General features: G+C 41.1%; 1 protein-coding gene across 1 annotated transcript in view; it reads left to right on the top strand.

The window, feature by feature from the left end:
- Positions 1-725: 725 nt before the first annotated feature.
- The window catches only part of meltf (melanotransferrin), an 81,787-nt gene continuing 69,198 nt past the window's right edge, over positions 726-13,314 (top strand). The window contains exons 1-2 of the mRNA XM_073041386.1: positions 726-1,107; positions 7,037-7,191. Of these exons, the coding sequence (XP_072897487.1) occupies positions 1,053-1,107; positions 7,037-7,191 (210 nt within the window). The 5' untranslated portion in view covers positions 726-1,052. The remainder of the gene's footprint in view (positions 1,108-7,036; positions 7,192-13,314) is intronic.

The following is a 13,314-nucleotide window of genomic DNA, read 5'->3' on the forward strand; positions in this document are numbered from 1 at the left end:
TTCTCAGTATTAAAAGTGAAGGTAGTTAGTAAGCTGTTCTACTTCACTTTTACTGGAAAAACAGGTCAAATTGGTTTAAAGGTTTTAAACCAACCTTAGAGTCTTTCAAGCTCACTCAACCCTCAAATTAATGTTGAAACCAATTTAAAGTGATTTAAAGCAGTCAGCTGAATTTTGGAACTCTCTGATTTTTGTTCAGGCAATAGATTAATTTAAATTACATAATAAAACCTTTTTTTTTCCAGATAGCTGCACGGTATTTTAGAAATCTGATCATGAGCTCATAGGAGTAAGCAGCTTTTACAGGTAGTCATTGGAAGTGGTCCATGGGTGTGTCCAAGTTCTTGCAGCCAGCAGCACACAGAAAAGTAAATACAAAACTTGGTCTTCAACACAAAATGTGTGTTTGGCTTGATTCGGAAATACCAGAATCCTGAATAAGGATTGTATTTCCAACGTCATGAAAATTAAATGTGAAGCCCCCAATGATTTTGAACGGTGTATTATCTTTGAGACTTGTTTTCAATTCTTACGAATAATAGTAAATACGTTTCATTGAGTATTGCTTCCCCCCCCCAGGTTACTGATTATTTTATTGTAAGACAACTGCAGTTCATCCAGAAAATTTCCCCCAATCAATATGCTTTCTTCCTGTGATGCACACACTGCAACATTTGCAGCGAACTAAGGAGTGCCCGTTTTTTAAAAAAAAGTCAGAGGAACACAAAGTCAGCAGTATATCAGTCAGAAAGACGCGAGAGCGTTGAGTGCAGAAGCGTTTAGTTGAACGTCCGTGCTTTATGTCCGGTCTTGAAATTGCGCTTTAGGTTTAGGACGAAAAGTATCCATTCCCCCCCCCCCCCCGCACTGTCGAATAAATCTCCGAACGACTTTTGCAACGGACAACATGATTTGAGGAAAGTCCGAACCTGAACTCGCACAAGCGTCTCTTTATACAATCATTAACCAGACAAATTCAAGCTGGTGCACTGTGAACGATATAAAGGGAGCCGAAGAAATCAAGCTGGAATCTTTCTTCACTCGGACGCACCATGCAGACTTCCACTGGATGGGTTGTGTGCATTTTCGTCGGCATCTTCAGTTTGGGTAAGAACAATTAAAGTCTTTCAGTTCTAGCCAAACTCAAGATTGTAACGTGAGGCTAAAAGGCAGAAAGGGTACGAGCAAAGTCGATAATGCTCGGGCTGTTTGGAGGGGGCGAATGTGGGAAAAATCGAAGCGAAGAATTTGAAAATTATCATAGCACAGTATTTATCAATGTTAAATATAGAGTAAAAATAAGCTAATATTCTTGAATTTTTATCGATTTTTATTGAAAGAACTTGGGACTGACTGATATTTACTAAATGTTCTTTTGGGATTTTTGTATGACCAATACTTGATCTTGATTGCACGGTAGATTATACATTCAAGGCTAACGATATGTAAGTTTGAATATGATTTCGAAGTATCAGATGCAACTCTGAATCTGCAGAAGAAAAATATGGTAAGCCTCCACAAACTAGCAGAAACTCTGACACACACGCACACCCACCCACCCACCGCGGGATGGACTGACTCATACTCCCATCGAGAGTGATTGATGCATACAGCCCCCTATCTAATAGGAGCTACAACTAAGCTGTGACACCTACCCTGTCAATAAATTGACCGTTTGTCAAAATCCTGTTATTTTCTAAACCAGAATCTAGGCACAGTCTAGTCCCGACTTGGCTAAAATCTTGTCCATTACGAAATACTCGGTGTTTTAGCTCTAATCCGCTTCAGACTAAAAGGAAAAAATGAGGTGAAAAGAATAAGGCAGCTGAAAGTCGTCTTGGCACCAGACTGGATGCAGAACTTGTTTATGAGCCTTTGGAACTCCTTAAACTGAAATACAAAGATGCCATTATTAAACCAAATTAGTCTCCTCATGAGGTAATGAAGGGTGTTGTCAATGTTACTTTCAAGCAGAACTTTCTGTCAAATTACCTGTTCTGATGGACAGCTTGAGTTTCATGCCAATCAGTCATCTCTGGACTTCATCAGTATCACGTGTCTCCTGACCTAATAAGAATCACGTGTCTCCTGGCCTCATCAGAACTGGTTGGGGAGCAGAGAACTGAATTCCAGAGAGGAGGTGAAAATGATTGCCTCTGACATCATGACAGCATTTAACTAAGTTTGGCATCAAGAAACCAAAGTGAAACTGATGCCATTGTGTGATCAAGGGGAACATACTGCAATGGTTAGACTCATACTTCATGCAAAGTAAGATTGTTTGGTTGGGGGGGGGGGGTGTGTGGAATCATTCTTCGATCCCAGGGGATCACTGCAAGAACTCTTCCAGTCAGTCTTCTGGGACAAGCATTGTTCAACTGTTTCATCAATGTACCTGCGCAGTGGTCAGACTTGGGGATGTTCACCAGTGATTGTGCAATGTTAAGTTCCATTCAGAGTTTAATGGCAAATTGAAGCTGTTGGTACATGCAGCAAGATCCACTTAATTTGCAGGCATGTTGTGATAACAGGAGTGCTGGGCATTAGCCATCTTCAAAAAAAAAAAAAAAAAAAAATTCAAAGCCAAGCTCCCTCATTTTCAACATAGTAACACACTATCACTGACCAAAAATTGCAAGGAAACAGTCGTGTAAATGCAGGTTGAGTATCTTGCAGCAAGTGACTCAATTCCTGATGCGCCAAAATCTCTTCAAAGTCTCCAGGGTTGAAAGGGGTGATTGCTCCAGTACCTGATGGCCGAGGGGTAATAACTGTTCCTGAACCTGGTGGAGTGGGACTTGAGGCTCCTGTGTCTCCTTCCTGATGGAAGCTGCGAGAAGAGAGCTTGGCCTGGGTGGTGATGATGGCTGCTGCTTCCCTGCCACAGAGCTCCTTGTAAATGTGCTCAATGGTGAGCAGGGCTTTGCCTGTGATGCACTGGGCTGTATTCACTACTTCTGTAGTGTTTTCTGTTCAAAGGCATTGGTGTTTCCACACTAGGCTGTGTTGCCACCAGTCGGAATATTCTCCACTGGATATCTATAGAAATTTTTCAAAAGTTTTAGTTGAGGGAAAATCTGTGCAAGCTTCTAAGAAAGCAGTTTTTATAATGGCAGTTACATGCTTGACCCAGGACAGATCCTCTTAAATGATGATGCCAAGAGATTTGAAGTTGCTGATAGACTCCACCTCTGATCCCCTGATGAGTACTGGCTCATGAACCTCTGGTTTCCTCCTGCTGTAGTTGATCATAAGCTTTTTGGTTTTGCTGACATTGAGTTGTTCTTGCGTACCATTCAGCTAGATTCTCAACCTCTCTCCTCTGTGCTGATTCGTCACCCTTTAATTCGGCCCACAACATTGGTGTCATCAGCAAACTTAAATGTGACATTGGAGCTATACAGTCAAAATTTTAAAGCAAGTAAAGAAGAAGACTAAGTACACAGCCTTGTGGTGCATCAGTGCTGATGGAGATTGTGGAGGAGCTGTTGTTGCCTCTGTGAACTGACTGGGATCTGCAAGTGAGGAAATCGAGGTTCCGGTTACACAAGGAGGTATTGAGGCCTAGGTCTTGGTGCTTATTGATTAGTTTTGAGCGTATTGAGTGCAGAGCTGTAGTCAATGAAGAACATCCTACTGTAAGCATCTTCATTGTCGAGATGTTCTAGAGTTGAGTGGAGAGTTGATGAAACGGCATCTGATGTTGACCTGTTATGATAGTAAGCAAATTGGACCAAAATGCAAGATGCATTATTCGTATCTAAACTCTTAAAGTCCTTCATCACAGTGGATGTAAATGGTACTGGACGATAGTCATTGAGGCAGGTTACTACATTCTTCTTAGGCATGATTATAATTGAAGTTTGCCTGTCAGCATAAGAGGTTAAAGATGTTGGTGAAAACACCAGCAAGTTGAATAGCACAGATTTTCCTTTCTTGGCCAGGTACCCAGTCTGGGCTGGATGCTTTCTGTGGGTTCACCATCCTGAAGGATGCTGTCCTGTCAGCCTCTGTCTGAAATCATAAGGGCATCGGGGCTGTGAGAGTTTGGGAAGGTGCCTCCATGTTTTGATCCTTGGGCTTGTGAAATAACTCCACTTGACTGCAAGAGTGCAGCACCAATAGCACTGAAGTAGCTTGATGGCAAACAGGTCACAGCAATATTGTAGATTGACAGCGCATCCATAATGTAAACGTTTGTTATCTTTACACCACCGTTAGATCGTGGCCATGTGTCAATATAGATGCACTTTTGTTGAGCTGCAACCCTACTCCAATAACAGCTCCAAAATCCGTGACCTTTGAGTTATGAAGAAGACAGGAGCTGCAGGCGCTTCTTTACCAATGTTTTCCTCCAAGCTGTGTAACATCCACTCTTAGAAATGTATTGCCATTCCTTCATTTTGACTGGGTCTAACTCCTGGAACTCCCTACTCATCATCATAGCAGAGTTACTTTTACCAGAAGAACTGCAGAGGTTCAAAAGGTAGCTCTCTGCCATTTTCTCATGGTAATAATGCTGATGTATAGCTCTCATATCCTAAAAAAAGATATTTAAAATAAACAAGATTCTCCCAACCACACATTACAAAATCGAATGAAATTTCAACATTAATTTCAACCAAATAAAAATAGGACTGAGTACATAACAGATGGCTGATTTGCAATGCCAATTTTACACCCATCATTGATATGTGTTCTGAAATTGCATTCTCAAATTAACAGACTGATGTGAGTCTGGCTTCAACAGCACTGCCTGTTACAGTGCTTATCTCTGATTTGCTACAATAGGTCCAACATTTTACTTTTTCCTTTGTGCATGGAGGAGTATTTCTTTTCTACCATTTTTCTGATAAAATTTCCAAGATTTTGAAGTAGCTTTATGAAGGAGCAGTGTAGCATGTTATTACAACATGCTCGGGCACATGACAAGGGAGGGGAAAATGAGGTTCGAAGCATTTGTGAGTGAGTAGTGAGAATCTGGACATGTAACACTTCAATGCAAAATAGTTTCTGTTACTTCAATAGTATTTCAATCATAACAAGCAAGTTAGTGCTAGATGTTAAACTGGAATCTCATGTAAACATAGTTGCTTTGGATCCAGCAAAGTTACATTTGATTATATAAAAGGGAAAACATCATGAGTAGATTATAATTTTAAGTTAAATTTGCCATTGGTATGTGTTCTGAATTAATTGCCCTATAGGTTAAATGGGTTGTATTTACATAAAGACATCAAAGTTTAGCACAGAAGTTATTCTGATTTGTATTGCCGAAGACGCAACAGAGAAAGGAAGGTGGCTTGTGATTTAAGACTAACTTTGCTGTTTTTCATGGTTTTTAATGAATTTTTGGCAGAACAGATGCTTAATAAGTCAGATACTGTAAAGCTTGAGCCAGACGCAGAAATGGTTTGACAAATCCTTGTTAGTTTTGTTGAAGTATACTCACCGTTTCACTACAAGGCTTATTCAGTACTAGAATACCAACAACGGGAAAGCATACTGGCTGGAGAGAATTTAACGGGCATGGATCACCATGCGGCTGTCGAGAATTTAAGATGTTGAGAACTCAGACCCATAGTTACAATTTTCAGTCAGCACTTTTTACCTTCAGGGACACTGGTAAAGATCAGTTTTTAAGCCTCCATATCCATGTGTTATGAAGGATGAACAGCTCTGATGGGCAGAAGGGTGCAAGGTTGCCCATGTTCCCCTCCCCTGGGAGAATTACAAACCATTACTGTTGCCAGGCTGCTAATGAGAGAGAACGAGATGGAACAAAACATACTGGGACTGGAACATTTGCTTCAGACAAGCGAGAGATAACACCGGGGGAGAGAGACCATATTATGACTCCTGTAAGACTCGCAGCTCTGGAGAGGGCTGTTTACTTGGTACTATTCTGTTCATTAAAATTTCTCAGTGGACAGCCGGAGTGGGCTGGTTTGATGGACTAAGCCATTCAAAACTGATTGACACCTGAGACCCCATGAGTAGGGATAAAAGTGAGGTCTGGGGAGACACACCAGGAGATGCACCAGGAGACACACTAGTGAGCACTGCTTCAGTGTTGGAACCCACGAGAAGGTGTGGGGGCATCGGAGACCGAACGAAGGATCGGTCAATTTTAACTCAGAGTGTTTATAGCGAGGCCGGTGGGGGCTTGTGTGTGTGTCCACCCTTGCCTGGGTGATGAGTCCACCATAGAAGAATGGTCTAGCTAAAGGACAGAGGGGTCATACCTGAATGGTCACAACAACACATCGACGGATCAAGAATATAAAGGAAGGTTTGACTGGCTGTCACTATTTGCTCGCTCTCTCTCTCTCCAACAATTACAACACATCGACCAACAACCACCTCAGCCTGTATGAACTGAACTAAACTTTATACTTTCCCATGATAATTCATTATCCCCTAGACAACGATAGAGCTTGATTATTATTGTACCCACACTTTTAGGTTTAGTATTGCTAACGTGTATTATCTGTATATTTGCATTGTTGATATTGATTTGTATATTTTACTAATAAACACTGTTTTGAAAATAGTACCAGACTCCAACGGATACTTCTATTTTTGCTGGTAAGACACCCAGTTATGGGGTACGTAACACGTGTATCACTAAATTGCTGGAGATTTGAACTTTGAATAATTTGATAATGTCACTAGTGACTTAATGAACCTATGTTTTATTGAATCACTGCTTTAAAATCAAAACTTGTCAAGCTTATCAAATTGCACTGCCAAATTATAGATGAGTGTGCAAAGGAAGTATTAGAATCACTTCTAACTGATTGAGAATTGTGCTGTATAACTAGCTGAAAACAAGGCTGTTCATCACATCTTGCAGATTTTAAAAAATACTGTACATACATAGAATAATTTCATTGTTCCCTCCAAAACAGTGGATTTTTCTGTTTTACATGTCTTGCATTGAAGCATTGTCATTGGAAGAATTACTTTCAGTGAGTATTGAAATGCAGTTTGTGATATTCATGTGAGTTGATCAATTATATTTCAATCTCTGCAGCAGCAAGTGGACTAACAGAGGTCCGATGGTGTGTTACTTCTCCTGAGATGAGGAAGTGTAGCCAAATGAAGGAAGCTTTTCAATCTGCTAAAATTCAACCATTAATATCCTGTGTTACTGGAGACTCAGCCATGGATTGTGCAAAAAAAATAGCGGTATGCTTATCCTTCTCCTGTTCCTAAAGCTCCTTCTCAAAAAGGTTAACCACATACTGTATTTAGATTGTTTTATTAAAATACTTTGGTTCTCTGAGTTTCAACTACTTAAATTACATGTCTTGTATGAAAAACAAATTATTTTAGTGTTAACATTAACAATGATAGAAGTCTGCAGGTGACTCCGGTCAATGGTCTTATTTTCTCAGGGAGTACATAGTACATAGTTAATTTTAAATGGTATAATTTGGTGTTAATGGCTTTTCAGAACCATTAACCTTAATGTGACTTAGAGTCATAGAATCATAGAACACTGCACCATAGAAGCAGGCCATTTGGCCCATCTATGCCGTACCAAACTATTCATCTACCTAGTCCCATCATCCTGCACCCAAACCAGAGTCCTCCATTCTGTTCTCATCCATGTACCTATCCACATTTCTCTTAATTGTTGAAATCAACCCCTTATCCACCTCGTGCACTGGCAGCTTGTTCCACGCTCTCACTGCTCTCAGAGTGAAGAAGTTCTCCCTCATGTTCTCCTTAAATATTTTACTTTCACCCTTGAAACATAACATCTAGCTGTGGTCCCACCCAACCTCAGCAGAAAAACCTGCTTGCATTTACTCTATCTATACCCCTCATAATTTGAATACCTCTATCAAATCTCCCCTCATTCTTCTATGCTCCAGGGAATAACCTATTCATCTTTTCCCTATAACTCAGGTCCTCAAGCCCTGGCAACATCCTTGTAAATTTTCTCTGCACTCTTTCAATCTTATTTACATCTGTCCTGTAGGTAGGTGGCCAAAACTGGACACATTGCTCCAAATTAGGCCTCACCAATGTCTTATACAATTTCAACATAAGAACACAACTCGTGTACTGGGTACATTGATTTATGAAGGCCAATGTGCCAAGAGCTTTCATTAAGCCTATCTACCTATGGTGCCACTTTCAAGGAATTATGGAAATTCCCAGATCCCTCTGTTCTACCACACTCCTCAGTGCCCTACTGCTCACCGTTTAAGATCTCCCCTGCTGGTCTTCCCAAAGTGCAATACCTCACACTTAAAATGCTGGAGGAACTCAGCGGGCCAGGCAACATTAATGGAAAAGAGTAATTGGTCAATGTTTTGGGCTCAGACTCTTCATCAGGACCCTCTTGATGAAATGTCTTGGCCTGAAACTTCAACTGTTTACTCTTTTTCCATAGACACTGCCTGGCCTGCTGAGCTTCTCCAGCATTTTGTGTTTGTTGCTTTGGATTTCCATCATCTGCAGATTTTCTTGTGTTTGTGACACCTCACACCTGTCTGCATTAAATTCCATCTGCCATTTTTCAGCCCAGATTTTCAGCTAGTCCAGATCCCGCTGCAAGTTTTGATAGTCTTCATCGCTGCTTACTACACGCACCCCCCCCATCCCCAAATCTTGGTGTCATTGCAAATTTGCTGATTCAGTTTATGACATCATTCAGATTGTTGATACAGTTCTTGTGGACAACATCCACTGCCTTGCATTCATCAGCTTTCCTGGGAACTTCCTCAAAAAATTACATAAGATTTGTTAGATACAACTTACCATGTACAAAGCCACATTGACTATCCCTAATCAGTCCCTGTCTATCCAAACACTTACATGTCTGGACCCTTGGAAGACCTTCCAATAGCTTTCCTACTACTGACGACAGGCTCACTGGCCTATAATTTCCTGGCTTATTCTTAGAGCCTTTCTTAAACAACTGAACAACATTAGCTATTCTCTAATCCTCAGGTGCCTCACCCTTGGCTAAGGATATTTCAAGTATCTCTACTAGGACCTTTGCAGTTTCTGCACTATCCACCCACAGAGTCTGAGGGAACACTTTGTCCACCATAACTTGCTTCAAGACAGAAAACACCTCCTCCTGTGTAATCTGTGTTGGGTTCATGACCTCACTGCTGAATTGCTTTTGCATCTATAGACTCTGTGTTTGTCTCACCAGTAAATACAGATGCAAAAAAAATCCATTTAAGATCTCCCCCCATCTCTTTTGGCTCCACACATAGATTACCACTCTGATCTTCCAGAGGACCAATTTTGTCCCTTGCTATTCTTTTGCTCTTAATTTATCTGTTGAAGCTCTTAGAATTCTTCTTCTCCTTGTCTACTATAGCCAACTTGTGTCTTTTAGTCCTCCTGATTTTCTCCTTCAGTGTTCTCTTGCATTTCTTATACTCCTCAAGTACCTCATTTGTTCCTGCCTGCCTATACCTGCTATGCACATCCTCCTTTTTCTTAACCAGGGTCTCAATATCTCTTGAAAATCTATTATTCTTGCCTTTTATTCTGACAGGAACGTACAAGCTGTGTACTCTCAAAATTTCACTTTTGAAGGCCTCCCACTTAACAAGTACATGTTTGCTGGAAAACAACGAGTCACAATCCACACTTGTCAGATCCTTTCTGATACCATCAAAATTGGCCTTTCTCCAATTTAGAATCTCAACCCGAGGACCAGACCTCTCCTTTTCCATAATTACCTTGAAGCTAATGGCATATGATCACTAGATGCAAAGTGTTCTCCTATGTAAACTTCTGTCACCTTCTCTATCTCATTCCCTTGTTACGTACCTTGACTCTGAATGCTCCTGATTCGGGTGATAGATTCAATTTAATATGAAAACTTGGATCATAGGACCTAGATTACTATCTTAGGTTGGGGAATAGCTGGAGCTCAGTCTGTGCATGCTCTGTTTATTTCTACAGGCCTTAGAGATATATTTTGCTTTCTTGCGGCATCAGTGAGACCACAGTGCCCAGACGTATTGCATGTAAAATGGTTTAGATTGCTGACACATTGGCTTCCATTACAGTGCTCCCCCACAGTTGCTCTATTGCCAGGTGGAGTGACCTGATGTTCTTCGGTACCAGCTTAGCAAGCTGTATTGGGAAGCTTGCTAACATCTTGCATCCTGTCGCCTCGACATTATTGAGGTCATGGCCCAAAATCATAGTTAGCTCTTTCGTTGACAGATCAAAATCCTCAGGTGCCTCACCCTTGGCTCAGGATATTTCGAGCATCTTTACTAGGACCTCTGCAGTTTCTGCATTATCCTCCCACAGAGTCTGAGGGAACACTTTGTCAGGTCCTGGGAATGATTGAAGCAAACTTCAAAATCTGTCCCCATGTACAGTATATTTGCATATGTTTTATCCTTAAGAAGCAGTTTGTTTTTATATATGAATTCATTGAGATTTCTGCATTAAAACTGAATAAAATAGGCCATAATATTTAGATTCTGCAATTTAAAAAATGATGTGAGAGTACAGCAAGATCCATCTTACAAAAACAGAGACAGTAAAGTTTGTCGCTGACTCCATCATCGATCTGTAGAAATAAATCTGAGAAATATTCAGCAGGTTAAGCAACACCTATGAAGAAAGAAACAGATTTGTAGGTTCATGTCCTAATGTCAAAATTGGGAAAAGCTGAAGCCTTAAATTTCAGAGAAAGAAGGGAGAGTTGAAGAGACCAAAAGATGAAGTATCTTCTATTACATTCCCCACACAACAGGGAATCAATGTTCAGGGTGAATTCTGAGAGAGGATTCCGTTTGTTTTAAAACAACATGAGCAGGCTTTGCAAGTCTGAATTTAGTTCCTGTGAGAACCATGCCATTCTCCTAGATTCTGTGTTTCCATTGCGTCTCTGCAACTTTCCACTACAGTGTTTCAAATAAGTCTTCCTTTTTTCCTCCTTCAGGTTCCCTCTATCATATTTGAGAAGGCTCCCAACCATGTCTGTTCTAAGAACTCCTTCACCATCCATTAGCCCACCCCACCATCCCCCACTACTACTACATCCACATTAGACACTGACCACCCTTTATTCCACATGCATTGCCACTCTACGCTTACAGTCCACACCTCATATCTATACAGACACAGTCACTCTCCTACTGTCCCCCTTTCATTTCCTCTCAGTCACCTGATATTCAGAGCCTCTTACTCCCAGTGTCACTTTATGTACATTCAGTCAGTCTGTGACTATAAGCTACTCTTGTGTCTATACTGCCATACTCAGCAGCTACTGGTACATTTTGTTTTATAGGATTGCTTTTATATTTATAGTGTTTTATGCTTACTGTGTATTTTTATGCTGTATTGGATCAGAACAATCATTTCATTCTCCTTCACACTTGTGTGCTGAAGAATAACAATAAACAGTGTTGAGTCTCGAGTCTCCTCCTACCCAGTTTACAGTTCTCCTTGACCCATCTTCCACTCCACCACATTCAATAGATCCTCCAAGATTCCTAACATGACGCAACCATCAGTCCTGTCTTCTCTTTCCCTTTTGGCATTTTGAAGGGAGTTTCCTCCCAGGATTTACTTATCCTTTTCTGATAATAATTAACTCATCTTCTGTTAACACCTTCAGTGCAACTTCAGAAGCTGCAACGTTTTGCCTTTACCTCCTGTCCTGCCATCCAGAGCTGCAAATACACTTCCCAGACAGAACAACAATTTACTTGTACTTACTCCATTAATTATATTGTATTTGATGCTTGTGGTGTTGTCTCCTTCTCTTTGGGGGGGGGGGGGGGGGGGGGGGGAGGAACAAATACTATTGAAAAAATGGTGGAAGGAGAAATTTGTGTTAGAGCAGCAGTTTCTATGGAGCAAAGGTGGGGTTTTCACAATGTTGTGAAGCTAGATCAGAAGACAAGATGAGGGTCATGCTGCTTGTGAGGGTGGGATGATGCTGAAATGCGAGGGTTTGCAGTGACCTGGATGGAGTCTAACCAGGGAGATAAGAGCAGGTTAATTTAGGGAGCAGGGTGCTTAGTGTGTAGTGGGTAAATTCTTGTTTCCACAAGCAGTGCTGAGAAGCTGTTTAAACTCTTCCAAACACCAGACTGCCAATAGCTTTAGCTGCTGGGTTTATTCTGAGGAAGAGAGATGAAACCTAAAGCAAACAACCTTGTTTAATTGAGTAATCTTTCTGTACGGAGAAGTTAGGTTGTCTGTCCTGTTCAGACCACTTCTTCAGCTAAAGTGAAAGGAAGGATGTAGGGTGGGATCAAATCTGATTCTTAAAAATATGTTACCTCACTCAAACCAACACCCATTTTCTGGAGTTTAAATTTGCCCTCTAAATGTTTTCATGCCAAGTGAATGAAACACTTCCTTACCTTCCCACTCTGACTCTGGAGGTCCCCAACAGATAGAACAGAATAACCTATTTGTCATATAATATCTGCACTAAGAATAAGTGCCTTATTGGTCTCTCCTGGTGGAAGCAAACAGGATGACTTGGATTTTCCAGCTAACCACATTACGAACTATAAACCAGACGGAAATGTTACTTCTGACTGCAAACGACATCATTCAGCTAATAACACTTGTGTTACTCAGACAACCTGAACTCAGCCAAACAACTGTAAACTAGAGTAATATACAGGTGGAAACTCATTTCATCTGTCACAAAGGCACAGCATGATTTAGCAGTAAATGATATTTTACCAGTCAACTGCAAAATCTCAAGCCATGAATGGCTGCAAAACAAGGGAGAACAGATTACTGAATGCTCGGAACATTTAGTTGATGCTGACCAGTTTGATGGGTGAACAAAGGACTGTGGATGAGGGCTGAGTTTAAATAGGCTGCAGGTGATGAATTGGAAACAAGTGACGGGTGACTCCTGTTGGCTGGTTGAATACTGGAGGTCCCTGCCCATGCAAGCCTGACATTATCAATCATTCAGATTCATTGATTTACAGTGTTGCAGGGAAGGATGGCATTTAATTCCCTTCCTTAGCTGAGTCACATTTTGAACTTGCACAGTCAGTGCGAAGATAATACACCCACAGTCCTGCTAGATAGAGTTGACTAATCTGGAATTAGATAAATGATAGAATGGTGGGATACACTCAGTGGCCAATTTATTAGGTACCAGAGCGGAGCCAGGTATGACATTCTGCCGTAGTCCATCCACTTAAAGGGTCAACTCCTCTGCACACCACTGTTGAAACATGTGTTTACTTGAGTCCATGTTGCCTTCCGGTCAGCTTGAACCAGTCTGGCCATTCTCCTCTGAGTTCTCATTAATGAGGTGTTTTCACCCACAGAACTGCT

The sequence above is a fragment of the Hemitrygon akajei genome, chromosome 3, assembly GCF_048418815.1.
Source record: "Hemitrygon akajei chromosome 3, sHemAka1.3, whole genome shotgun sequence".
NCBI lineage: Eukaryota > Metazoa > Chordata > Chondrichthyes > Myliobatiformes > Dasyatidae > Hemitrygon > Hemitrygon akajei.